Source organism: Lotus japonicus, chromosome 5 (assembly GCF_012489685.1).
Source record: "Lotus japonicus ecotype B-129 chromosome 5, LjGifu_v1.2".
Classification (NCBI taxonomy): domain Eukaryota; kingdom Viridiplantae; phylum Streptophyta; class Magnoliopsida; order Fabales; family Fabaceae; genus Lotus; species Lotus japonicus.
Genome location: NC_080045.1, coordinates 42058730 through 42086253, shown reverse-complemented (window position 1 = coordinate 42086253; position 27524 = coordinate 42058730). Strand labels below are relative to the sequence as shown.

The window sequence follows — 27524 nt, the reverse complement described above, 5'->3', positions numbered from 1 at the left end:
GCAACCTCATCTATCAACACTATGCGCAGTCTTTGAGTCTCCTGATCTTTTACATCGTCGGTTGGGTCACCCAAGTCTTGAAAGGTTGAAGCAAATGGTTCCGAAGCTTTCTCATTTGAAGACATTGGAGTGTGAGTCATGTCAACTTGGAAAACATGTTAGAGCATCCTTTCCATCTAGTATTAGTCGTCCTGCAGTATCACCGTTTGACCTCGTTCATTCTGATGTATGGGGTCCAAGTCGTGTTCCGTCAGTTTTAGGATTTAAGTATTATGTTACCTTTATTGATGACTTTTCAAGATGTACTTGGTTATTTTTAATGAAAGATCGTTCTGAGTTATTTGAAGTTTTTAAGACCTTTTGTTTCGAGATTAAGAATCAATTTGGCAAGACTCTTCGAGCTTTACGCAGCGATAATGCAAAAGAATATTTTTCTGCGCAGTTTACTTCATTCATGGCATCTCATGGCATCATTCATCAGTCCAGTTGCCCTCATACACCACAACAAAATGGTGTGGCTGAACGTAAGCATCGTCATTTGGTAGACACAGCTCGAACTTTATTAATAACTGCTAAAGTACCATTGAAGTTTTGGAGTGATGCTATTCTTACAGCATGTTATTTAATCAATCGCATGCCATCTGTTGTTCTTGGTAATAAGGCCCCTCACAGTATTTTGCATCCTCAAGCCACTCTTTATGCTGTTCCTCCCCGGGTGTTTGGCTCTACCTGCTTTGTTCATAATCTTTCCCCTGGATGTGACAAGATGACTGCACGAGCTATTAAATGTATATTTCTTGGGTACTCTCGCTGTCAGAAGGGATACCGGTGTTACTCACCCACTACACACCGCTTCTATGTGAGTGTGGATGTTACTTTCTTTGAGGATAAACCATTCTTTGACTCAGCATCCGACGTGGCTTCGCCGGACTTTATTGACCCTGTTATTCATTCCCCGGTATTACCTGTGCCACTCATTGACTCACGACGTTTTGGTATTACTTATGAGCGACGACGATCAAACACATCAGGGCCTTCTTCTACAGTTGAGACTTGTGATTCAGCTCCAACTCCAACATCTCCTCCTGCTGCGGTCCTCCCTGATTCTCTTGATGATCAACCTATTGCTCTTCGTAAAGGTAATCGTTCCACCCTTAATCCTCATCCTATTTATAACTTTCTCAGTTATCACAGAATATCACCTTCCTATTGTTCCTTTGTGTCTGCCTTGTCTTCTGTTACTGTACCTAAAACTGTTCAAGAAGCACTTTCTCATCCTGGATGGAGACAAGCTATGATTGATGAGATGACTGCCTTGGAGGCCAATCATACGTGGACACTTCTTCCACTTCCTCATGGTAAATCTACAGTTGGATGTCGATGGGTCTTTACCATTAAGGTTGGCCCTGATGGACAAGTGGACCGCTTAAAGGCCCGACTTGTTGCTAAAGGGTACACTCAGATCTATGGTCTGGATTATGGTGATACTTTCTCTCCCGTTGCTAAGATGGCATCTGTTCGTTTATTTATAGCCATTGCTGCCATTCGCCATTGGCCGTTGTATCAACTTGATATTAAGAATGCTTTCTTACATGGTGATTTGGAGGAGGAGATTTATATGGAGCAACCACCTGAGTTTGTTGCTCAGGGGGAGTTAGGTAAGGTTTGTCGGTTGAAGAAATCTCTATATGGTTTGAAGCAGTCACCTCGAGCTTGGTTTGGGAAGTTTAGCAAAGTCATTCAAGAGTTTGGCATGATTCGTTGTGAAGCCGATCATTCTGTGTTTCTTAAACGCTCATCATCCAATCAATCAATTTATCTTGTGGTGTATGTGGACGATATTGTCATTACAGGTGATGATCAAAAGGGTATTGAGGAGCTGAAACAACACTTGTTCAAGAACTTTCAAACTAAAGATCTTGGTCAGTTACGATACTTTCTTGGGATTGAGGTGGCACAATCAAAGGTAGGTATTGCTATTTCTCAAAGGAAATACGTTCTTGATATTCTAGAGGAAACTGGAATGCTTGATTGTAAACCTGTTGACACATCTATGGACCCCAATGTGAAGCTTCTTCCTAATCAGGGGGAGCCATATCCTGATCCAGGGAGATATAGAAGGTTAGTTGGGAAGTTGAATTATCTTACAATGACTAGACCTGACATTGCCTTCCCAGTTAGCGTTGTGAGTCAGTTTCTTAATTCACCATGTGATAGTCATTGGAATGCAGTCATTCGGATCCTAAAATACATTAAAGGATCACCTGGAATGGGGCTTGTCTATACAGACAAGGGTCATACTGATGTCCTTGCATATGCTGATGCAGACTGGGCAGGGGATGTTAGTGATAGAAGATCCACTACAGGTTATTGTGTTCATATTGGAGGAAATCTAATTTCCTGGAAAAGCAAGAAACAAACAGTAGTAGCAAGGTCTAGTACAGAAGCAGAGTATCGTGCTATGGCTAACGCTACGTGCGAATTGCTCTGGTTAAAGCACTTGCTTCAGGAGTTAAAGTTTTGTGAGTTAGGTCCTATGGAGCTTGCTTGTGATAACCAATCAGCATTGTATCTTTCCTCGAATCCAATTTTTCATGAGAGGACCAAACATATAGAGGTTGACTGCCATTTTATCAGAGAGAAGATCCTCTCAGGTGTCATCAAGACTTCCTATGTTCAATCTAGGGATCAACTTGCAGATATGTTAACTAAGTCTTTACGAGGTCCTAGGATACAATACATATGTAACAAGCTGGATGCATTAGATATTTATGCTCCAGCTTGAGGGGGAGTGTTGAATATTATTATTAAGATTTAGTTTAGAAATAGAGATATGGTTCAAATATAAGTTTCTATTATAGATTAGTATCTTTTAGATTATATCTTTTAGATTTAGATAGATATAGTTTTGATATCTTTTAACATCTATATATATTGTACAAGTTTATCAATGAATAAGACACAAGAAATATTTTATCAGATTTTACCTTTTATGTTTCTTTCATCTCATAGCAATCACTTTCATTTCATTCAGCAGCAGTAGGAACTAACTATGATTATTGGATTTGGAACTAACAAATCAAATCACACACTACACACATAAGGTTTTCTACACCTTTTGTTAGGTTGAGAAATCACACACTGCACTTTCATTTCATTTGGAACTAGCAGGAACTAACAAGAAGCGCAACATAAGGTTTTCTGTCACTGTGTCTTTTCTTATTCCAATGCTACAATTTTAACTTTTCCAGAAAAACCTTTTCTTCACTAAATAAATATTGTGTCTGTTGATCTAGAGAAAGAAAGCGGTTACAATTATCCACTCTGATTATCGCTTTCGTTGTAGCTCAGAGCCTATAAGCAGGTAACTATTGCAATTTCTCTTTCATGTTGTTGTGTGCGATTTCGGATTCCCCGATCACTGATTTATTTTGATAATTGTTTAAATCTGAGATTTAGGGTTCCCTTTTTGGGATTTTTTGGGACTGGAATGATGAATACTTGCAGCTGATTCTCAAGAGTGTGGGGGAACAGAATGATGAGTTGCCCTCTCCTGTTACAGCTGAGTTTCAGATTTGGTTCATTTTTCAGGTCAGCATGTTGTGCCTAATTTGATTTTTAGTTTTGATTTATAGTTTTACTAGCAGTATCGTTTTCCATTACATGGTTCTAGGACCACAAGGTCTTCACTCATAAATATTATAGAAGCTAAGCTAAGCACCAATCTTAGGGTTTGTTGCACCTGCTATGGCCAGGCCCAGGTTTGGCAAAGTCTACAATAGGAAGCCCAAGTCCACTGGCATTCTGTCAAATGACAAGGCCTTCTAGAATGTTAGGATTCCTAAATAACCACCTGATGAGGTGTTATTATTAGTATTGATGAGTAGTACAGCTAGGGGGGGGGGACCACTAGGGAGTGAGAGGAATATATGTTAGTTATGGTGAGAGAATGAGGTAGGCTTGTTTTTGGGCTTAGGATTGGGAGAGAAGAGCACTCTCGAATTGCTCTGTTTATTTTCCTTCGTTTCTTGTATTCTCTAACACAATTTCTGGGTTTCATACCAGAAATTCAGTATAATCAATACAATTTCAGTTCCAGTTTCCTTCATATTTTCTGGTACCTAACATTGGTATCAGAGCTCCCGATCCTGAGGGAGCTTTTATGGTGGTTACGCGAGCTGCAATGGAGTCCAGAGTTGATGACCTTGAGCGATCTGTTACCACGATGAAGGAGATGGCCACGGAGCAATTTGAGGAGCTCCGGCGACTCATCATGAATCGGGAACGGAGGCGCACGCGAGGAAGATCGAACACACCCAGAAACCGGCGACCATCGCGAGACAGAGAGCGAGATCGCGACGCTTCGTCTTCGCACTCCGGGTCGCGAACCGGGTCACGAACCGGGTCGCGTACCTCAGACCACAGCAGGGAGCGATTCGATCACCCCCATCGCGTCCATTTGCGTGCTGTGACTGGAAGAAGGGTCGACATCCCCATGTTTGATGGAAGCGATGCTTATGGGTGGATTAATCGTGTTGAACGGTTCTTCCAACTCAGTCGTGTAGGGGAGGAGGAGAGGTTGGAGATGGTGATGATTGCCATGGAAGGGAAAGCACTGGGATGGTTTCAATGGTGGGAAGAGCAAGCTGTGGAGAGAACCTGGGAACCTTTCAAGCAAGCCTTGATAAGGAGATTTCAACCCACCTTGGTTCAGAACCCTTTTGGCCCTTTGCTTAGCATTAAGCAAAAAGGGAGTGTCATGGCCTACAGGGAAAGCTTTGAAGAGGCAGCAGCACCCATGAGAGGTGCTGATAGGGAGATCCTGAAAGGAGTGTTCCTTAATGGATTGCAGGAGGAAATCAAAGCTGAAATGAAATTGTACCCTGCTGCTGATCTTGCAGGATTGATGGATAGGGCCTTGTTGATTGAGGAAAAAAATTCTGCTCTCAGAGGAGAAAAAGGAAAGGATGAGGACAAACGTGGGTGGAAGGATAAGGGTGGGTTTGGAAGCAAATCTTCAAGTTATGGGGGAAAGCACATAAGTTATAATTCCAGTCATCAGGGGAAGAACAATACTGGACAGGAAACCAAACCAAAAGAGACCCAGGACGATGGAGGGAATGAAACTAAGAACCCTGAGAAGAAGTGGCAAGGGGGACAAAGACTCTCTCAAAATGAGTTGCAAGAGAGAAGTAGAAGAGGATTGTGTTTTAAATGTGGTGAGAAGTGGGGAAGAGAACATGTGTGTGCTAAGAAACATTTCCAATTCATTCTCATTGAGGGAGATGAAGAGGAAGAAGAGGAAGACATATTTGAAGAAGCTGAAGATGGTGAGTTTGTTTTGGAGGGCAAAATACTGCAATTGTCTCTTAATAGTAAAGAGGGCTTAACATCTAACAGGTCTTTCAAAGTTAGAGGAAGACTTGGAACAAGGGAAATCTGGATTCTGGTAGATTGTGGAGCAACCAGCAATTTTATCTCCCAAAATATTGTGAATGAACTAGACTTGGCTGTTGTAGCAACCACTGAATATGTGGTGGAAGTTGGAAATGGGGCCAGAGAGAGAAATTCAGGAGTGTGCAAGAATTTGTCACTGGTAGTGCAAGGAATCCCTATCACTCAACATTTCTTTATCCTTGGGCTTGGGGGCACTGATTTAGTCCTGGGAATGGATTGGTTAGCCAGCCTTGGGGACATTGAGGCCAACTTCAAAGAACTTATTATTAAGTGGAACCTTCAGGGCAAGCAGTTTGTGTTACATGGAGAACCGCAGGGTAATAAAATTCAGGAAGCTTGCAAAAACATAAAGAGCACAAGGAAGAACAAAGACCTGGATTTCTGTCTTTCTCATGAGTTTGTAGAAGGTATCAACATAGCAGTAGCTGAGGTCCCTGCTGAATTGAGAACCGTTATTGAAAAATTCCCTGTGGTGTTTCAAGAACCTCATGGGCTGCCTCCTAAGAGGCCTACTGATCATGCTATTATACTGCAGCAAGGAGCAGCAGCACCAAACATAAGGCCCTATAGGTATCCATTCTACCAGAAAAATGAGATAGAAACTCAAGTGCAGGACATGCTCAAGAATGGGATTATAAGGCCCAGCATTAGTCCATTCAGTAGCCCTGCAATTCTAGTGAAGAAAAAAGATGGAGGGTGGCGTTTCTGTGTTGACTATAGAGCCTTGAACAAGGTTACTATACCAGATAAGTTCCCTATACCTATAATCGATGAATTATTAGATGAGATAGGTTCTGCTGTTATCTTTTCTAAATTGGACTTAAAATCTGGTTATCATCAAATAAGGATGAAAGAGGAGGATATTCATAAAACAGCTTTTAGAACTCATGAAGGACATTATGAATATCTAGTAATGCCTTTTGGGTTATCTAATGCTCCTTCAACCTTTCAGGCCCTCATGAATCAGGTTTTGAAACCTCATTTAAGGAAGTTTGTTTTGGTTTTTTTTGATGATATACTAATCTATAGCAAGAGTTTAGAATTGCACATGGAACATTTGAGGTTGGTGCTCCAAAGCTTGCAGGAAAATCACTTAGTAGCTAATAAAAAGAAATGTTCATTTGGCCAACCAGAATTGGTCTATTTAGGTCATGTAATCTCCAAGCAAGGAGTAGCTGCTGATCCCTCTAAAATCAATGACATGCTGAATTGGCCTCAACCCAAAGAAGTGAAAGGGTTAAGGGGTTTCTTGGGTTTGACAGGGTATTATAGAAGGTTTGTGAGGAATTACAGCAAGTTAGCTCAACCTCTAAACCACCTCCTCAAGAAAAACAACTTTGAATGGAATGAGGAAGCCAGTCTAGCTTTTGCCAAATTAAAGGAGGTAATGACTACTGTTCCTGTGTTGGCAGCACCAGATTTCAGCAAGGAATTTGTGCTTGAGACTGATGCATCAGGAAAGGGGCTTGGAGCTGTTTTGATGCAAGAAGGGAGACCAATTGCATTCATGAGCAAGACTTTATCTGACAGAGCTCAGGCAAAATCAGTATATGAAAGAGAATTAATGGCTGTGGTTTTCGCAATCCAGAAATGGAGGCACTATTTACTTGGTAGCAAGTTCCTAATCCACACAGATCAAAAGAGCTTAAAGTTCTTAGCTGACCAGAGATTGATGGGTGAAGATCAGCAAAAATGGGTTTCCAAATTGATGGGTTATGATTTTGAAATCAGGTACAAACCTGGAGTAGAAAACAAAGCAGCAGATGCCTTGTCCAGAAAAATGCAATTTTCTGCCATCTCATCTATTCAGTGTGAAGGCTGGAATGACTTAGAAGAAGAGTTATTGGCTGATGAAAAATGTAAAAAAATCATGCAAGAGCTATTGACACAAGGGCAATCTCTAGCAGGGTATCAATTAAGGAAGGGAAGACTATTTTATAAGGACAGAATAGCGTTACCAAAGGAGTCCAGCAAGGTTCTCACCATACTCAAAGAATACCATGAGTCTGCTCTTGGAGGCCATGCAGGGGTCTTTAGAACTTATAAGAGAATCTCAGCTCTATTTTACTGGGAAGGGATGAAGATGGACATTCAGAAATTTGTGCAAGATTGTGAGGTTTGCCAGAGAAACAAATATGAAGCATTGAATCCAGCAGGTTTGTTACTACCTCTTCCTATACCATCACAAGTGTGGTCTGATATTTCTATGGATTTCATAGGGGGCCTTCCTAAGGCAATGGGGAAGGACACCATCTTTGTGGTGGTTGACAGGTTCACCAAATATGCCCATTTCATAGCTCTCTCACACCCCTATAATGCTAAGGAAGTGGCTGAAATATTCATAAAGGAGGTAGTAAAGCTACATGGGTTTCCCAATACCATAGTTTCTGACAGAGACAGAGTTTTTCTTAGCACTTTCTGGACTGAACTCTTTAGATTGGCTGGAACCAAACTGAAATTTAGCTCTGCCTACCATCCTCAAACAGATGGGCAGACCGAGGTAGTAAATAGGTGTGTTGAAACCTATCTCAGGTGTGTGACAGGAACAAGACCTAAGCAATGGCCAAGATGGTTGTCTTGGGCAGAATTTTGGTATAATACCAACTATCATTCTGCCATCAAAACCACTCCCTTCAAGGCCTTATATGGGAGAGACCCTCCTGCTATCATCAGGGGAACTGATTCTGTCACTTCAGTAGAGGAAGTGGAGAAGCTTACTGCTGAAAGGAACCTTATGCTAGATGAACTCAAGGAAAATTTGGAGAAGGCTCAAAACAGAATGAGACAGCAAGCAAATAAACATAGAAGAGACATTCAATTTGAGGTAGGGGATCTTGTGTATCTCAAGATTCAACCCTACAAACTCAAGAGTTTGGCCAGGAGGAAGAATCAAAAGTTGAGCCCTAGATACTATGGTCCTTATCCTATAATAGAGAAGATCAATGCTGCTGCTTACAAGCTTCAATTACCAGAGGACAGCCAAGTTCATCCAGTATTCCACATTTCCTTGCTCAAAAAAGTAGTGAAGGAGGGGATCGTCAGCCAACCATTGCCCAAAGATCTAAATGAAGGGTGGGAGCTTCAAGTAGAACCTGAAACCATCTTGGATGCCAGACAGAATGACCTTGGAACCACAGAAGTTCTAGTGAGATGGAAGAATCTGCCAGCTTTTGAAGATTCCTGGGAAGAATTGGACAGATTGATAGCACAATTTCCAGACCATCACCTTGAGGACAAGGTGAATCTTCAAGGGGGGAGAGATGTTGCACCTGCTATGGCCAGGCCCAGGTTTGGCAAAGTCTACAATAGGAAGCCCAAGTCCACTGGCATTCTGTCAAATGACAAGGCCTTCTAGAATGTTAGGATTCCTAAATAACCACCTGATGAGGTGTTATTATTAGTAGTACAGCTAGGGGGGGGGACCACTAGGGAGTGAGAGGAATATATGTTAGTTATGGTGAGAGAATGAGGTAGGCTTGTTTTTGGGCTTAGGATTGGGAGAGAAGAGCACTCTCGAATTGCTCTGTTTATTTTCCTTTGTTTCTTGTATTCTCTAACACAATTTCTGGGTTTCATACCAGAAATTCAGTATAATCAATACAATTTCAGTTCCAGTTTCCTTCATATTTTCTGGTACCTAACAGGGTTCCTAGTCTCAGTCCTTGAAAATTGTGTGCAAACATTGGCTAATCTTTTTACATAGTGATATCAAGAGCGATAAATGGAATGTTTTTCAGGACGCTCCCATGAGATGGGAGAAGGTTGCAGCTGATGTTCTGGGAAAAGAGTTGTTGAATTGAAGAAAGGGTTTTGGAGTGAAAAGTTGCTTCCTATAGGTAAATGGACTTTTGATTATTGTCAAATCCATTGCTATTCCAATAAAGCAACAATTAATCATTTTTATTACACTTCTGGGTATGTTTTATTTTCTAACTTACTTTCATTTTATTACTCTTTTAATTTAAAACATTAATCTGAAATTGTTGCGTGTTATTCTTACATGCTTCATTTCTCTAATTGATTTACATGTGCCCCTTGCAACCTCTTTTTGCAGTTGTTATATCATATATGAATACTGGAAGGGTCCTTACTTTGAAGTTGATGGGAACCTCTCTTGTTGGATAGCATGGTATTGGATGCTTTAGATTTTCCATTGTTCAGAAATATCTGGAGTGAAATTTTCTGTCTCATTTTTCTTGTGTATTTTAACTGCAAGCTCTCCATCCTCTGCTGATGGCCATTGGGATTATCCTCTTAAGTGGAGAAGGTAGAACTAGTTTGAGCTGAGGAATCCTGAAATATCATACAATATAACATAATTGGTCACTGAGTATTTTTTTTCTTTTGCAAATTAATTGTTCTGCAGAAATCTTGGTGAATAGATGGTTACTAGGGTCTAGGAGCTTGAAGAAATCTGTTCAATTGTGCCTTCAAGGGGCAGCTCTTGGTTGTGGGATCTTTGGGATTTGGACAAAATTCCAGGGAAAAGGTGGGATTGTGGCAAGCTTTATCTCTGGTTCTGTCCCTATTGGCGTTCTGTTCTTCCTCCATTATTAAGGTTTGTCCGTTTAGGGTTCTTTTATTTTGTTTCTAATTTAAGTTTCTTTAAATTTATTTGGTTTTTAACATGGAGTTCTCTTATTTGTTCATCACCTATTCTGATCGTCAATGTAACCATACATTCAGGTAGAGCAAGACATGTAGATAATCAATTTTTGAGGTATCCACTGGTTATCTCCATTTGTTTGGAAGCATAAAGGAATTAACTTATGTCCCTTGGTTGTTAATGGTGAGTAATTTATCTATCTATAACTTAAATGCTTCCAAACTTTTACAAGCGCAATCTGCCTAACTGAAGTGATATAATTTTTCTCTGGTACTTAACATATAACACATTCATGAAGAACATATACCATGTTAATCATAATTGTAATTTCATTTTAGTTAACAGCTAAATATCTACACAGAAGTTTAGTTACATTGCTTGCAATGTATTTGGTTTAAGAAATAAGAACTAATATCAGTCTAGTGTCAGCCTCCATTTTCCATCTAGCTAATATATAAGAATATAAAGGAAAATATTATGATTTATATAATTTTGATACAAGCTGTTTTATGAATACATGAATTCTGATTTGATTTGTGGCAGATTGAGTATTTGGTCCACATACTAATAATGGTATGAAATGAGATTATCTGGATTCAAGACTATATCGCTTTTAGCAGTTTCAAATGGGGTACCAATAACTGAATCAAAATAGGGTACCATGAGATGTTGTTTCTCTATGTCATAATACTTGAATTATGGAACAAGGTTGAGCTGATTTAGTTCATGCTTCTTATTTCTTATTACTAGTTTGGCTCTTCTGATTAACAATGGTATAAATGTTTTGATTGATGCATGCACCATTTCCATCCTTGATACACTTTTTACTGCTACCTTTTACCTGACATTCTATAGAAAATTGTGTAAAATATTTTACAGGATTATGTGAGGGAGGCTGTTCTGCAATTAGACTCAGGGGCATCTCTAATTGTTGGTCCAACTGTATGATCTCCAACACTATTTTTATCTTAAGACCTTGTTTGTCCTGTTTTGCATTCTTCTTTTCTATTATCTACATTTGGTACAAAGAATACATGTCATTGAAAAAGTAAGAGCGGAAATTAATCAATTGGAATAGGAATCTTGTTGATTCCATAATTTGGTATAGTTAGAAATAAACGTGAGCTATTTTGTTTCTTACTGTTGAGTTGTAAAGGCTAATTAAAAAGCCTAAGTTTGTTCCATAAATTATTCAGCTTTGCTCTGCAATTTTATTCTTAACAGGTACTGAATTGATTCAAATAATATAAGTAACTTTCACAAACAGGTCTAGAGTATGCAGATATTTTTCTCATAGAGAACTATGCTATTTTTTAGGATAGTTTTTTTTATTCCCCTTCAAAGGGGAAGCTCAAGGTTGTTTCAATTTTTTTCTATTTGTTAATTTGATGATCTTCATAAGGAGATAAAAGATGATTGTATCTTGTTACTTTGCTCAGTTTGTATGAGCTTGACAATATGGCGCCCACTTGGCCAAGTTTTATCATCAGGCTAGTCACTAGTGGAGCCATTTCTGGCACATTGAGGTATTTTCTGTGGCAGCTATGAAAGCCATTTCTGGCGGTCTACAACGGTCAAAAAGTGTTTCACAAAGCAAAAATAGTAAATGCTGAAAAATATGTTTTAGCGGCAATTGAAAAAGCCGGGAAGAGCGCCGCAAAAAGGTCATTTGTTGCCGGAAAATGTCTCAGCGGCCATTTTTATTGCCGCCAAATGCAATATTTATTGCCGCTGAAAACCATTTTTGTTGTAGTCAAAGATGGTGATTATTTAAAAATTCGGACATACAGAAAAAACAAAATAGTGAATAGGGAACATAGTACAAGCGGAGTCACATGAGAGAGAGGGGTGCCTTAGCAAATTCTTACAAATATGTTAGTGTCACCAACTTCACCTGTTTTGCAAGTGCAAGGTGAAAAATCTAGATCACCACCTTAAAATTAGGCTAAAAAGCATTTTTGGCCCCTGATGTTTCAAGTTTGTGCAAATTCTGCCCCTATCTATTTTTGTCGATGTTTCTACCCCTCATGTTTTCAAACAGTGCACCGTCTACCCCTGACGGAGGGGTAGACGATGCACTGTTTGAAAACATGAGGGGTAGACGATGCATTGTTTGAAAACATGAGGGGTAGAAACATCGACAAAAATAGAGTAGGGGCAGAATTTGCACAAACTTGAAACATCAGGGGCCAAAAGTGCATTTTAGCCTTAAAATTATTATATATCAACGACTGAGATGAGTGGTCCATTGATGGACCATTTTGAAACTTGCCCACCCTAGTAGGCACCTATAGTTAAAACCTCTTTAATTTGAATATGATATAAAAATGATTGGTCTCTACTATGTATACATCCACTTTAGTTGGACTTTTCTGATTGCTATATTTCTAACAAATTCAGCTATATATAAAAAATGAAACATGGGCTTATAGTTTTAGTATGGTATTCTTTTCCACTGCAAACATTTATTTTGCTTATCAGAATGATCAGCATATGTTTATCTGCTTGCTTGCTTGATACAGATATTACAAAAGCCAAAATAAGGAAATCACAATAAAGCCTCCATTACAAATCCTTCACTTCCCTTCACCTGCAATTATGGGTTTTCCTGCCATGAACAAACAAGATTGGGCCCTCCAAAACCAAGCTCTCTCCTCCATTCTATCGTTCCCTACAATGCCCCATCAACACTTCGATCCACATTTCGTCTACCATGGCCAGTAAGAAGACATTTCTCCCGTATCCATTAGTTGTCATGACTAATTGTCAATGCCGAAAAATGGTATGTGTTTTACTAATGCCTTTGGTTATTTTGATTTTATTGCAGATATAGTCTCTATCAAACACCTTACATGCACATGATCTCATTTGATTCTGAATTGTGGAAGGTTTTGTTATCTTTACTCAATTGGCCCAAACAAGATGCTATAATTTATACTTGAAGGCTTTTACCAATATTTGTGATTGATTAAATTTCTTTCAAACGTTATGGTTTACTTGGATTAAATGATTGTGGAAAGTCTACTCTGCTTACTGCACCAGGTTGTCAAGAAATTCCAATTCCCGATCATATGGACATTTATCGCCTAAGCAGGGAAAATGAAGCCTCTGGCATGTTTGGAAGTTGTCATTAGCAGTGATAAGGAAAGGTCGACATCAGAAAGAGAAGCTGAAACTTTGGCAGCCCAGTATTGGTTTTGTTGCCTAAATAAAATAGACAACATGGTTGCTATAGATGAATTAAGTTCAGAGTGGTATGGGGTTGTTAAATTGTGGTGGAGTAGTCCCACTAGGATCCAAGTTTGTAGAATGTCATGTAACTGCCTATTCATCGTAACTTGTATATTCAGTGTAATAAAATCTAATTTAAATCTAGGTTAGTTTTACCACATTTATATTACTGTTAAGCTTATGGAAAGCATGACTAAAATAACTGTACAAGTTTCTTAGAGCATCTCCAATGGTAGGAACTTATTTTGGGACTTAACTCAATTTTTGTGGGGCCAAATTGCCACATAGGATTTAAGACACTCATAAGGTCTTCATACACATTTCACTCTAGTGGTTGGGATCTTATTTTACTTTTTGACTGGACCCACAATACCCAATATATTTATTTCCCTCCCTAATTTTTACTTTGGTTATGGTATTGAAGGAGAGAGAAAAAATATTATTTTATTTAAGATCTCAATTTGAGAGTATCTGAGCTAAGGCACGGATCTTAGCTTTTGCTAAGATCTCATGCCATGTAGGATATCTCCAATTGTGAGATCTAATAAGATCCGGATCTTATTTTAAGGTCTCAAAATAAGGACTCCATTGGAGATGCTCTTAGGTGCTTCCAATACCGTATATGTTATAAAGTGTATGTTATATGACAAAACCTGACAAATAGGCACCTGATTGGAATTTTCTGTGGTGGGAGTAATATCTATATATAAATGTTGAAAGAAAATAAGAAATGAAGTTAAAAAGGGTAAAATAAGAAAATTAGTAATTATTGTGCATTGAATTCAAAATTCATCTATTTATCATGTCATAATTGTCAAAATAAAAAGTGGAGAGATAAAGTTAAATACTAAAACTCTTTAGTATGTTGATACAAATAAAGTTAATTATATTAATATTATACCATAAATATGACACATTAAAATATTAGTTTAACTTAAAATGATTATGTATTGTCAGTGTAAAAAAGTTTTACATTAATATGTAATGATATAATACCACATAGACCAAGTATTTATTTATTTTTAAATTTAATTAAAATAAAATAATAAGTAATGTGGTGAAAATCAATTAAATACACGTTTAAGTGCATCAACCATGCTCTCTTTAGTTCTTAAAAATATCAAAAAGCAACCGTACCATACAAACATCCTCATAAACTTTTCCCACATCATAAATGGTTTAGGGGTTTATGTTATGTATCTTTGGGAGCCGTTGGTATTTGGTTCGTTGGGTTTTAACTTTTAACAATGTGGTTGGCCAGTTGGGTGAGGCTATATCCACAAAAAATTCCCAAGTAGGTCGGTCGAAACTAATGTAGTGCAATGCAATGCCTTAGAATTTTAGTAAAATGAACATGCCTTTTTCATTCATAGTAGACCAATATATCAAGAATGGGGAAAATTTTAACCTCAAAAAAAGAAAGAATGGGGAAATTCACCTGTGTGGACTTGGGTGCCTAAAAGAGAATTCTAGTAGACATGAAGGAAGCACCAGTAACATGTAATTGCAGTAAAATAGAAAGAAATTTGCCCGAAATTTAATTTATAAGATATACTCCAAATATAAAATACCGACCTACAAACTAGTTCAAATATAAAATTTTCAGTACGCAATATCACAAGTTTCATTCATCCACTAATATTGACTTTGACCTCCAAGCTTAAAAGGAAAAAGAAAATCACATCCTCTCCGTGAAATAAACTTTACTTGACCTCTTTCTCTTTCTCTTCCTCTTTGATGGAACCTCAAGGTCTTCTATGTAGGACTGAAAATAAAACATGCCACAGATTAGAAGCCAAAGCCCCATCACAATAAGAAGGATTAAGTTGTAACATGGCCAAGAAAAAAAGTTTCAAACAGGTTTTGAAATTAAACAAAATATGCAATAAAATCTTCCATGAGTGGCATTCGGGGTTAGCTTGAGATGCAAAACCAAGTAACCAACATCATACTTACCATATGAGCATCCTCATCAACTTTTCCCACATCTTTCTTAGCAGTAAATAAAAGTAAAACAAGAAACTGTAAATACAACATGTTTACTCAAACCAGAAAAATCCTATTTTTTCCAGGTTTTTGACAATTTCAGTCTACCAATAAGTCCGATACTAAAAGGATCCAATACATCATTAAGATTCAACCAATCATTCTGTGAAAGAAAAAAGCTTGTAGCACAAATAATTTTATTTTCTTTCAATTTAGTGAGAAACTTCTATTTGTATCAATAGTACTACCAATATAAAAAAAAATGTAATATAATTAGCAAAACCCTACGTGCTACTGTAAACAAGATTGGTTCAATCAAATACCTTTAAAGAACAAACTGAAACAACAACAAAAATTCAACCTATCCTTAAAGCATCATAAAAGAAAATCATATTGACAGTCCTAATAACAAAACACAATTAGATATTGAGATTGCTAACCTTCACCGGTGTGGCTGCTCCTTCACGAGGATTGAGAACCTGCCCAATGAAGAGGATGGTTCCGGCGAAATCTTCTCTTATTAAGAAGAGAAAAGGGTGGTCAGCGACAAAGTTTCTACTAGCCCGAACATCAGAAAAACCTTTTGTTGCTCCATGCATAACAATGCCCGCTCCAGCTTCAGTGCCTTCTTCGTTAACCTTAATGAAAGCTTTATGAAATATGTTTTCCACGTATAATTCATCCACATGACCGTCCACCATTTTTGTGAAATCTGCATTCTGTTGAGAGAAAGGCGAAACCACTCCCAGCTCCTTCAGCACATTAGAAGCTTTAATTCCAAAAGAAATCTTGAACTTTGGAATCTTGAAGTCATGTACCCAAACTGTATGCTGAGGAAGAAGCTTGTCTTTCAAGAAATTAGAATCTGAAGCCAACTTTTCAATTAAAGCTGGCAATCCATCTTTTGCATCGGGAAGAAAAATGTACATGGAGAACCGACGTTTTTTATCTGTACCTTGTTCATAAGAAAGACGGAGCACTTGAAAACCATCAAAAGCCCTAATAAACTGCTGCTTCTTCTTGCTTGTCATGAAGCGAACCTCGACTGAGGTGCCATTAAGGAGGTGGAAATTATCTCGATATGTTGGTGAAAACTTGTCTTCCCACACACCCTTGAAGTGCAATGTATTTGCAAAGATAAGCCTTGTTAACTTGCCTACTGCCCTAGGAGGAAGAAGCCCTGTAATAAGACCATTGGTCTCTTTTTTAACCCAGGAATTCACTTCACTGTGCACTTGATCACCCTTTAAAACCACATCAAAATCAAAATTTAATATTTTTTTCAAAAACAATTAAAAATATCAAAGATGTTCCTAAAAAAGGGATAGTACCTTATTCTGAAAATCAACTGAGGCTAGAGCCGCCCTGTAATGAGTGGCCACAAGTTGTTTGAAAGAATGGGAAAGGGAAAGCGAATCATCGGCCCACATTCCATTGGCAAAAGACAAGTGATATGAAGGAGCAGCATCGTCAGAGGAGAGCACAGCAGAGATGAGATGAGAGTAGAAGGTGGTGAGATGGTCGACAGACTTAACTCGGAGGAAGGTGAGAAGCTCGTCGAGTGTTCGGCCGGATGAACCAGCAGCCATGACGCTAAGAGCAGCGTTGAGAGAGAAGGGTGAAAAGACCACGTTCTTGTCATGATAATCTTCTTTTGAGAATAAATGTTTCGTGATGCTGAGGGCAACATCTGTTTGGCGCCTCATTGGTTTTGATTTTTTGAGGTCCATTGTTGTTTTGATTTTCCTTCCCTTCGAATATGCCTTTCAATACATACCTAATTTTAAGCATTAAATTTTAAAAAATAAAAAAATCTTATTTTAACTTTATATATATATATATATATATATATATATATATATAAACTCTTTTTTTTTTTTGAAATGATATAAATATATATAAACTCAATCCACGATGTCTTCTATTGTTCACTTTTTCAATTTCAAAACTCAATCTACGATACTATATATTCTTTTTTTTTTTGAAACTTACGATTCTATATATTCTTAAAATCAATCCACGATAATATGCCTTTTATTTATACAATCGAATATTTAAACACAATCCATGATAAGTTTTTTTTTTTTTTTTTTTTTTTTTGCTATTTGTGATCAAATCTAAAATATAAAACTGAAAGTTAGGATATAATTTGTTTTACTTATTAAGGGAGGGATTGAAATCTTCTATTCAAATTTGAGTCTCATTTTCAATGCCGATCTTTTTTGTAAAAAAAAAAATCTTAATATACTCGAGAGACCTGTGGAATTATGAGAGCAATTAAATTTTAAAAAATATTTTTTGGATTTTCTATCATATCCTGAAATTAATTTAAATTAAGAGAAAATCTTAGGTTGGTTTTTAATTTTTAATTTTAGTTTTTAAAAAGTAATTCTGTAATTGAGTTGTTACCGTAACAAACCTCTAAAATTGTGGTGGTGGTTTCCTAGGTTGGTTTTTATTTAGTTTTTAGGTTAGTTTTTTTTTACTGGATCTGGATCCTCTGCAGCAGCTAATTTCCTCAATCCCTCTGCAGCGAAATATCTGGCCATTCGATTCATCTTACGGTTCAGATGTGTTAAACATTAAAAATAAGTAATGAAGACAAAGAACAGGCACGTGACATAGCAGGGAAGCATTATAGTGAAGTCTGAAGATGAACCACGGTCCACGGCAGCAGCAACCACTTTCTTCTTTACTCCGACCACTAATTCGCACCACTGTTGTCCAGCAACCATGTTCCTCAATGGTGATTGGAAACAAAAGTGCCATGTTCAACCGTTTCCGTTCTTCTCACGTTTTGCAATTTTTTCCTATTTGTAGACTTAAGAGAGATCCAAAACACCATGTTTCACCCCCAATTTGTGCAGATTCATTTGACCCAATTTGGTTTTGCTTCTGGTTTAAGTGCCCTAAATGTTGAAATCTGCAATTGCAACCGGGTTGAAGTCGACTAGTAATATTTGTGCAGATTCAATTGCTTCTGGTTTAGTGCCTAAAGACTGGAAGGAGACGACAGAAATGGCTGAAAACAGTCTGGTGGTTTGCCGTTGAACACCGCGGTGGTGGAGGGGTTACAACCGGGTTGATAGGCGGTTGTTCGTCTTTGTCGTAACGCTTTCCGTCGCCGCTGCATCACGTGCTTGTCTACTTTACTAATTAAATGATTTTTTATGTTTAAAATATATGAACCGTAGGATGCATCCAACGACCATAAATTTCACTATAGAGGGATTGAGGAAATTAGCTGCTGCAGAGGATCCACCCACGTTTTTACTATGGTGGTTTCCTTTTTGGTTGGTTGTAGGATTCTTGTTTTTTTGGGACCGTTTTTCATTGTGGGTGATTAATTTTTTGTGGTTACTAATGACCATTGCTTATAATAAAAAACTCATTATCTGCTTTGTCTCTTTATTAGCAAAAAAAAAGCTGTGATTAATATATTGTTATGTTGAGGGGTATCTAGTGAGAGGAAGGTTTTTTATATGAGAGTGAGAGCATCAATTTTTAACCATTGGATTATAGTTTATGGCTCTGATTAAAAGGTTTTTAAAATCATCCCGTGTGCATCCTTCTAGGGTGATGCTTCTCTATATCCTGTTGCCATCGTGCCGCTGTATGTATTCATAAACCACGGTGTTTTCTTCTTCCATAATATGTGCCGTCATCGTGGATCGTCATTGCAGAAAATCTCCTTCCTCGTCTTCTCTTCTCTCCTTTCATAATCCCCCGTTTTCATAAATTAAAACTAGTCATGCCATGAAGCTTTCTTTCATAATTCGTTTCTCTTTTTTAATCCTCCACAGTATCACGCCACACAACCTGCTCCAAATCTCAAAGTATGTAGATAGATATTTAATTAGAACCATCCATAGTCACTGACCTTTTTTTATAGTATGATATATGTTAAATTTAGTCCTCTAAAATAGATCTGAGCTTCATCACCATGTTCATGATCATTATCAATAATTCCTCATTTATCGTTCTCATCATTTTCATCACCATGTTCATCATCATCATTATATCCCTCATCAATCTTCATGCGAAAAACGCATAACTTAAAGTAAACCCCAAACGAGATTAACTACATCTGAGCTTCAATAGATGAGTTCAATTTCTAGATCGCGAAATCACAGATCGTGAAAAGACTACGTGTCTACATCTCCAGAAGCTTCACATGGTTGCACCAGCGGTCTGTTGGATGGAGCCCCACGACCTATACAGACGTGTTTTCGGCGATCTGGGATGCGTGTAAACGGGGACTCAAATTATAAATCTTAATCATAAACACCACTGAGTTAAATTCAAATAAAAAAACATACTTTTGGGACTACAATTCGCATTTAAATGAATTCCGAGTAATCCCACCCTTCTGTGGAACTTTTACCATGAACTTGGTGATGATTGAACTCTTCCATTTGGACCCTCGACAATTACGACACACTTCAAGCAACCCCATGATGACTAGTTTAGTTATTCATATGACCCTATTAACTTAATGTTAGATGTTTAATAGTCCCGGCAAACGAAGGTTATCTATTATGATGACCATTTGAAACAATTATTAGGTACTGTATAGTGTGAGTTAATTCTGGTTAGTTAACCTAATAAACATCTTAACCGAACGTTGGTTATTCTATTGTCTCGTATAAACTGAGGTTATCTATTATAATGACCTACTTAACTTAATGTTAGTAATTCTATAATCACGATTAAGCTAGGGTTAGTTAATATATGGTCCGATTAAACGAGTGTTGGTTATCGATAGATGTCGGTTGTACTAGCATTGGTGGAGGGACATTGTGGAGGTTATAGTAGTGGTATGACTAAAATGTTAGTCATTAGGTTAACAGTCTAGGTTAAACTATGACTATCCATTTCAATGACTTGTTAACCTAACATTAGTTATTACAATGACAAGCTAACCTTAAGGCTAGGTCTAATTTAGTCTTGATTAGAGCAGGGTTAGTTATTCTAATGACCCTGCTAACTAAATGTTACTTAATCATGCTCTAGCCATTCATATAATAGGGTAGGTTCCATTCAATTCCTGAACATCCAACGGGTTGTTATAACAGTTTTGAATGGTGGCAACCACAGACTTACTTATGTGGTTCCACTAAGTTTGGGAGAAAATGGCTTGTAGCCCATCGATTCCTGGTGCTTTCAAAGCCCCTATGTCCATGAAGGCTTGAGGAAAATGCCCACATCCTACCCATCCTTAGAGACGTTCAGATCAGGGGGTCTTGAGTGCCTGATGATTCCCCCCACTTCCATTCTCGGGTGAATGGAGCATGAGACAAAGGAAGGAGAATCATGAAGTTGGGAAGGGGTGGTCTCGAAGAAGAAGTTATCGTGGTGTCTGGTAAAGCCAGCGGCTTGAGGAAAATACTCGACTTGGGTTGGAGTTTCCTTGGATGGTTCTTTGGATTGGGCTTTCACCACATGGACCTGATCGGTTGAGGGAGCTTGCCCAACATTGTGGTCCAGCGAAGAGTGTGTTGCGTCTTGGGCTCCCTTATTTGTTTGGCCCAATTTTCTTGCCTTTTTCTTGAAGGCTGCCAAACTGGATGGCCCAAATTTCTTTTCCTGAGGGGGCCCCCTACTTGATGGTTATCCTAGGTTATCCTGGCGGTGCCTCCCACCTCCTGTGGTTAGTTGACCTCTCTGCTGAATCTCTAGGATATCCTTGTCCTTTCCCTCGACAATGACAACATCAACCAACGACTCTTTTTGTGGAATTTGATTGGACGAGGTACCTTGCTCAGTGACTGGTGGGCCCCTCTGTACTTTGGATAGGGATGGGTCATCAATTTCCAATGCTTGGAAACGTGATCCCCCTGCACCCTTAGCTGCAACAACAGGGGATTTGCCTTTGTCTTTTCCCGCTGCTTCTTGCCTGAGTTTTGTGTGTGACGTAGATTGTACTTGGTTGAATTTCTTTGTGGGATACCTTTTGGCCATCATCCAAGGACCAAAATACCCCTCGCCTTTATCTTTCTTCGTCGCTGCAAGTTTCACCGGCGGTCCACTGCCGTCGTTCCGGCCAGGTGCTGAGCTCTGAAGCAGGGGGCAAGTATTCCTACGGTGGCCAAATTTTCCGTAGTGGAAACAAATGAGGTTTAAGCCCTCATACTCAACCTTGTAAGAGAAGCCATTCAAATGGAACACTAAGACCAGAAATTTCCTGAGGTCGACACAAATGCTGGCAAATCGCCCATTTTCTAGAGCCAGTGAAGACCCTCAGCCACCTCCTTCCAGTACAAGGTGTTCTTATATGTTTTAACAAATCTACCAATGTTGTCCCCAACCCTTGGGTGAGTTGTATCAGTATAATGCTCAATTGGAAGTGTTCTAGGAATGAACATTGAAGGAAGGGATAGTACCTAGAGAGTGGAAGAATGTGCTAGAGAGAGAAAGAGAATGAGAGAGAGAGTGCTGAATTTCATGTGCTATTTTATAAAATGAGCCAAAAGTCCCTTACAATTGGTATCTACCTCCTATTTATAGAGCTTGAGCACTACCTATTGGGCCAATTGGGCCTCTGAAGTGGAGGCCCAACTTAAGGCCAGGCTCTCGCCCTTGGGCGGGCCGAACCCTGGGCGTCGCCCCTATAGGGGCTCGCCTAGTCCACTAGTCCACAAGACACCAAGCTCGAAGTATGAGAGCTAAGTGTGTCTTTTAAATGCTTTTACATGCATCCTATGGTGTGCTGGAATCTAAGCTGCCAACTTGGCTTGAGGAAAAAAGAAGAAAACTACGTCGCCAATCATGGCGTAAGCGAAAGGAAACAAGCATCTTTAGTCGCCCGGTCCACTGGTCTTGGCGAGCAACCCAAACCGGCAAGTCCACAAGTCCACAGGCGGCGGAAACAATCGCTTTGTACTGACGATTAGTTGGAGTAGGCGAGCGTCTTTCGTCGGCGAGCTAGGTGACAGGTGTTAGTCATGTACTGATCATCCAAGTGTTGGCTGGCGATGCCCTATGGCGGGCGGCTAAACTTCATTGGCGACACCATTTGTTAGGCGATGGCATTTAGTCTTCATGGTGGCGAGGCCTTTCGCGCTTTCCCTTGTTTCAAAAACCTTTCAAATCTCTAACTGCTCCATCTGATACGTCAGTTACGTCAGTTTTCCCCTTTCTCCGCAACCGTCACCTCACTCCTCATAACTGTCCAATCATGCGCAGTAACTCCTCATCACACGCGTCCCACTTCCCAAAAGCCATAATGACTTCCAACCTTCCACACGCGTTCGACACGCGTCACCCTTCCAACTTCCCCCCTTTGCCTATTAAAAACCTTCTTCCCTACAATCATCCCTTTCCGAGACCTCTCTTTACTTCTCTTATCGCTTACCAAGCTCCCTCTTCCAACTTCCGCTCTGGTGCCGTCGCCTTTCACCCCTTCCGCTACCCACTCTTCACATCCTTACCCGGTGAGTCCTCGTTCCCTTATCTCTACATCTTATCTCTACTCGTCTTTTCCTTTTCCTCTTTTAATTGTCAAATATGGCCTCAAACCCTAACTCCCCTAATCACACCTCTTCTTCTGGGAGCGACCCTGACTCTACCGCAGCCGGCGGCCTCCGTTTAGAGGTCCCGGAGATTCCCCATTACCGATTGAGAACTTTCGAGACCCTGCCCCTTCCCGTCCAGAGAGCACCCTCCCACGAAGCAATAGACCAACCCTCCGTTTTCCAGGATAGGGAGCTTATCGTGGAACTCGTGAGTAACCTTGGCGGCGGTTTGTCTGACGATGATGAAATAAACGACAAACTCAGGATTTGGCCCTGCAGCGCTGAGGACCGCCCCTGGCTTCATAGGATCGATGGCGACGTGAAGAGATCTCATTTTTTCTTTGCATATGAGTATATGTTTGGCGAGCTTGGAGTTAGGCTTCCCTTTTCGCCCTTCGTTCAAGCTGTTCTCCGTGATATCAACGCGGCTCCTTGTCAACTCCACCCCAACGCCTGGGCCTTCATCCGGTGCTTTGAAATCCTGTGCGCCGCTGTTGGCACCGCCCCATCTCCCACCAGCTTCTTCTACCTCTACGATGTTGACTCCAAGTCCATCAAAAATAGAGGATGGATCTCTTTAAAGGCCCGAGCCGGCCGTAAGTGCTTGAACCCTCATAAGAGTAACGCAAAGTCCTCCTTTTCCCGGAGATACTTCCGCGTGGCGGTTCACCCCGTCTATCCTGAGGCCTTCACCCTTAGGGACGGGACTGCCCTTTTTCCCCTCTATTGGACGGAGAAGCCCAATGGGATTACCGATCCTTCAGAAGAATCTTTGTCTGTCAACGACAAATCCTTTTTGAATCTCCTCGCCCCGCTTCCTATCCTTGACTGCTCAACAGTCCTTGAGGGCGCTCGCCTCTCAAGGACACCCAAATACTTAGGTCACTTATAGTTTATTTTTATCATCGCCATTTCTCTCTCGTTTTTTCATCATCATCATTTTCTTTCTTACCCCTTATGTTGCTACTGACCTTTTTTTTTCATTTATTGTTGCAGAAGATATGAACTTCACCAACGCCGAGCTCCTGAAAGCCCGCGAGAGGAAAATGACCCGTTTCTCTCCAAAGTTCAACACTGAGGGCGATGGGAAAAAACGGGGCGGTGCTGAGAACCAAACCGAGGGCGCCCAAGCCCCCAAGAGGAGGAAATTAGTTAAAGTCTCCTTTGTCGCCCCGGGATCTGCAGTCGCCGGCTCCTCCAACCCCGGCGCTCAACCCACCACTGCCGCTGTGTCCAAAGGCAAGAATGTTGCCAAAGCCTCCGCCAAAGCTTCCGCCGCCACGGCCACCGAGTCTGCCACTGTCACAGCTCCCAATTCTGTTACCGGTGATACAGCCACCGTTGCCGCCGCCAAGTCCACTACTGTGGGCGCCACAACCGCAACTGCTGACCAGTCATCAACTGCCGGCACAACCACCAACACTTCTCAACCCTCAGCTGTTGAGAAGTTTGCCGCCATCAACGCCACAACCGCTGCCACGTCTTCCAATGCTCCCGCCGGGGAGAAAGAAAGAGAAAAAGAAAAAGAAACCCCCAAGTCTCCCCATCGCCAAGTCGCACCTCCTAGCCCGCCTCCAACGAATGATGGGCGTTCCATGTCTCCCCCGCCTCATCAAGTAGAAAGACCCTCTCCTGATGCCGCCACTACCTTTGAAGCAGCCCGGATCGAGCAAGCTCCTGGCAACGAGGGCGGCTCTTCTAGCTACTACAATATGCTTCCCAACGCCATTGAACCTTCAGAGTTCTTACTTACCGGCCTCAACCGTGACGCCATAGAAAAAGAAGTTTTGAGCCGGGGTATTAATGAGACCAAGGAGGAGACCCTTGCTTGTCTTCTACGCGCTGGGTGCATCTTCGCCCACGCGTTTGACAATTTCAACGCCGCCGCTGCTGAAACTGAACGGTTGAGGGCTGAGAATGCCAAGCACCAAGAGGACGCCGCCGCTTGGAAGAAGCGCTTCGATAAACTGTTGGACCAAGCGGGCAAAGAAAAAGTCCAGGCCGACAAGTTGATTGGTACGGCGGGGATTAAAATCGGCGAACTGGAGGATCATCTGAAGCTGATGAGGGAAGAAGCGGATGGCCTCGATGCAAGTCTCCAAGCTTGCAAAAAGGAAAAAGACCAAGCTGAGAAGGACTTGGCCGCCAGAGGCGAGGCGCTGGCTGCTAAGGAGTCAGAGCTCGAAGTGTTGCGCGCTGAACTGGAGTCAGCGAAAAAGGCGTTGGCGGAGCAGGAGGAAAAGTCTGCTGAGTCTTTGGCTTCGGCGAAGGCGGATCTGGAGGCGGTGATGCGAGCTACTTCTGAGGAGATCAAGAAGGCGGACGAGGCTCATGGGGCAGCCCTCGCTGCGAAAGATGCCGAAATTACTTCCCATCTTGCGAAGATCAAAGAGCTAGAGGGCGAGCTGGCGGTGGAGATAGCTGATGACCCTAGTTTAGTAGTGTTTTTAGGGTCATTTATTAGTTAGTTTTGTGTCTTTTTGTTGAGTCTCATGTAGTGTTTCATGCATTCTCATGCATTTTTATCTTTCTTTGAGTTTTTACTGTGTTTTGGTAATTTTATAGTTTTATAGGGACCTTTCTTGCATTTTAAGTAAGTTTAGGACTTGCATATCTTTTCTACTTGAATTGAGGAATAAACTCTTGGAAATCCTAGATATTTTCCTTACTTTGTTCCCAAGCAGCTAGGTCTGAAAACTGATGAAGAAAGAAGGTCAAAAGGCATGGAAAATTGAAGGGAGGATTAAAGGGGAGTTAAGAAGAAGGTCAAGAGGCTTTCTAGCATGTAGAGAGCGCTCAGGCGCTCGTGTTGAGCGCCTGAGCGCCAATTGGATCGATGTTTACATGATGCTAGAAAGGAATTGGCGCCTGAGCGCTCCTGATTGAGCGCCTGAGCGCCAATTACCTCCAGAGAGCTTGTTTTGGCTTGGAATTGGCGCTCATGCGTGCTTAATTGGCGCCTGAGCGCCCAGACTCGACCTGTTTGCCTATAAATAGGCTTTTTGTCATTTCTTTTGTAATTTTTGTCATTTCTATACATTCCTAAATAAGTTAGAAGTAGGGTTAGGCTCTGGAGCTTGAGGAGAATCATTCTCCAAGTCCATGTTCCAGGTTTTATCCTTCTTTTCTTGTATGGATTCTATAGCCATGCTTGTCTAAAACCCCTTTTGCTTTGGGTTCTTTGTAAGACTTTGAATGTTTTAGCTATCAATCCTTTTCTATTCATGATGTTCTGAGTAAACCCTTGAATCTCACTTCTATGCTTTATCTTTCAAGCTTGAATGCATGCTAGCTTCTTACTTTTCTATAAACATAACGATAGTTTGTTATAGAATTGGGACTTGTTGTGAGATTACCTCTTCTATACTTGCTGCTAGGAATAGAGGAAGGGTTGAGGTTTGTTGGCCTGATATGCATGCTTAGTGCTTCTAACAAATGTTTAGGTTATCAAGGAATTGAACCTATCTTTTGATTAGGAAGGGTTTTCTTTGCGAGGCATCGAAAGATAACTAACTAGGCTAGAACATCAAGGAGAGACTCCGAATTAATTGAATAGGAAGGTTTGCTAAAACTGAATTAGTTGAACAAGAACCCAAGGCAATCTCATCTCTGAATTTCAATCGCTTTATTACTTGATCACTTGTCTTTTTACAAACTCAAGAAACAACCAATCATTAAAACTGAATTTTACTCGTTTTTCAACCTTGAACTTGACTCTTAAACTGAATTCACATTCCAATTCCCTGTGGTTCGATAAATTAAAACCCGGAGATATCTGTGCACTTGCAGATTGACCAACAATAGCCAAAGTCGTTGAGGCGAGGGAGCAAGCCGCTGACATTGCCTATGACAATCGTGAGCGTGGCTTTTACCTCGCCAAGGACCAGGCTCAACACTTGTTCCCTGACTTTGACTTTAGCACCATGGGAATAATGAAAGAAATCACTACTGAAGGACTGGTTGGTCCTGATGATCCTCCTTTGATTGACCAACACCTCTGGACCGCAACTGAAGAAGAAGAAGAAGAAACAGGAGAAGAAGAAAGAAATAATGAATAGTGTAATTTTAATTTTTACCTAGCCTTTACCGCCCTTTGTAATGCACTTTCCTGTTATTTTCATATATATAAGTAACCTTTTCGCCATTGCTTTCACATCGCCTTTGTATACTTTGTAAATCTCAGTGAATGATTGTTAGGTTTAGGCGATTGTTGAATGATTGCTCTCGCCGTAAATCCTTTTGTCGCCCCTTCGCAAATCGCCGCATTCTTATTGTTAAAAAATTTAAGAATGAATTTCATAGTTAAACGCCCCGACGCACCGGAGTAATAAAATACTCAATCATCCTGAGTGACCAAGCACTCGCCTTCCACCTTATTCATTCGCCGACCTTATATCTTGCGCTATTTTTCACGCGTCATGTGATTGAATTACGCCTAACGATTTCGTGCATTAATTTTAACTAGGGCTTGTTGCTTGGCATTTCTCCGTCAAGACTTTAAACATTTTCCACAAAGGGATAAATGGCCTCCATTCTTGAGGGCTTCTCCCGGGGCTTTGCCCGCTCGGGGCTTACAATGCTTGGGTCTCAATGGCCATTTGGGGGTCCCAAGACTTTTGCCTAGTTAATGGCGCTCGTCGTATTCTGGCGAGACTTACCCAGCACATCGTTTACGGGACCGGCGATCACATCAGACTTTCCGGGGGGGAGATTCCCAGGCGTCAAAGGCC

The 27524-nt window shown here is 40.4% G+C and overlaps 1 protein-coding gene and 1 long non-coding RNA gene across 2 annotated transcripts; one reads left to right on the top strand and one right to left on the bottom strand.

Annotated features, from left to right (window-relative positions):
- The first annotated feature begins 9584 nt into the window (after positions 1-9584).
- Positions 9585-13438, top strand: LOC130717470 (uncharacterized). The gene is made up of 6 exons (XR_009012331.1): positions 9585-9724; positions 9824-10015; positions 10144-10246; positions 10943-11005; positions 12586-12783; positions 12891-13438. It is a non-coding gene; the product is annotated as an uncharacterized LOC130717470 (long non-coding RNA).
- Positions 13439-14972: 1534 nt separating this feature from the next.
- Positions 14973-17012, bottom strand: LOC130719571 (serpin-ZX-like). Its single transcript, XM_057570190.1, has 4 exons — positions 16612-17012; positions 15721-16524; positions 15251-15316; positions 14973-15059 (listed from the first exon to the last, which is right to left on the bottom strand). Exons 1-4 carry the CDS (start codon positions 17008-17010, stop codon positions 14973-14975), a joined length of 1356 nt encoding a protein of 451 aa, XP_057426173.1. The 5' UTR covers positions 17011-17012.
- Positions 17013-27524: the final 10512 nt, after the last annotated feature.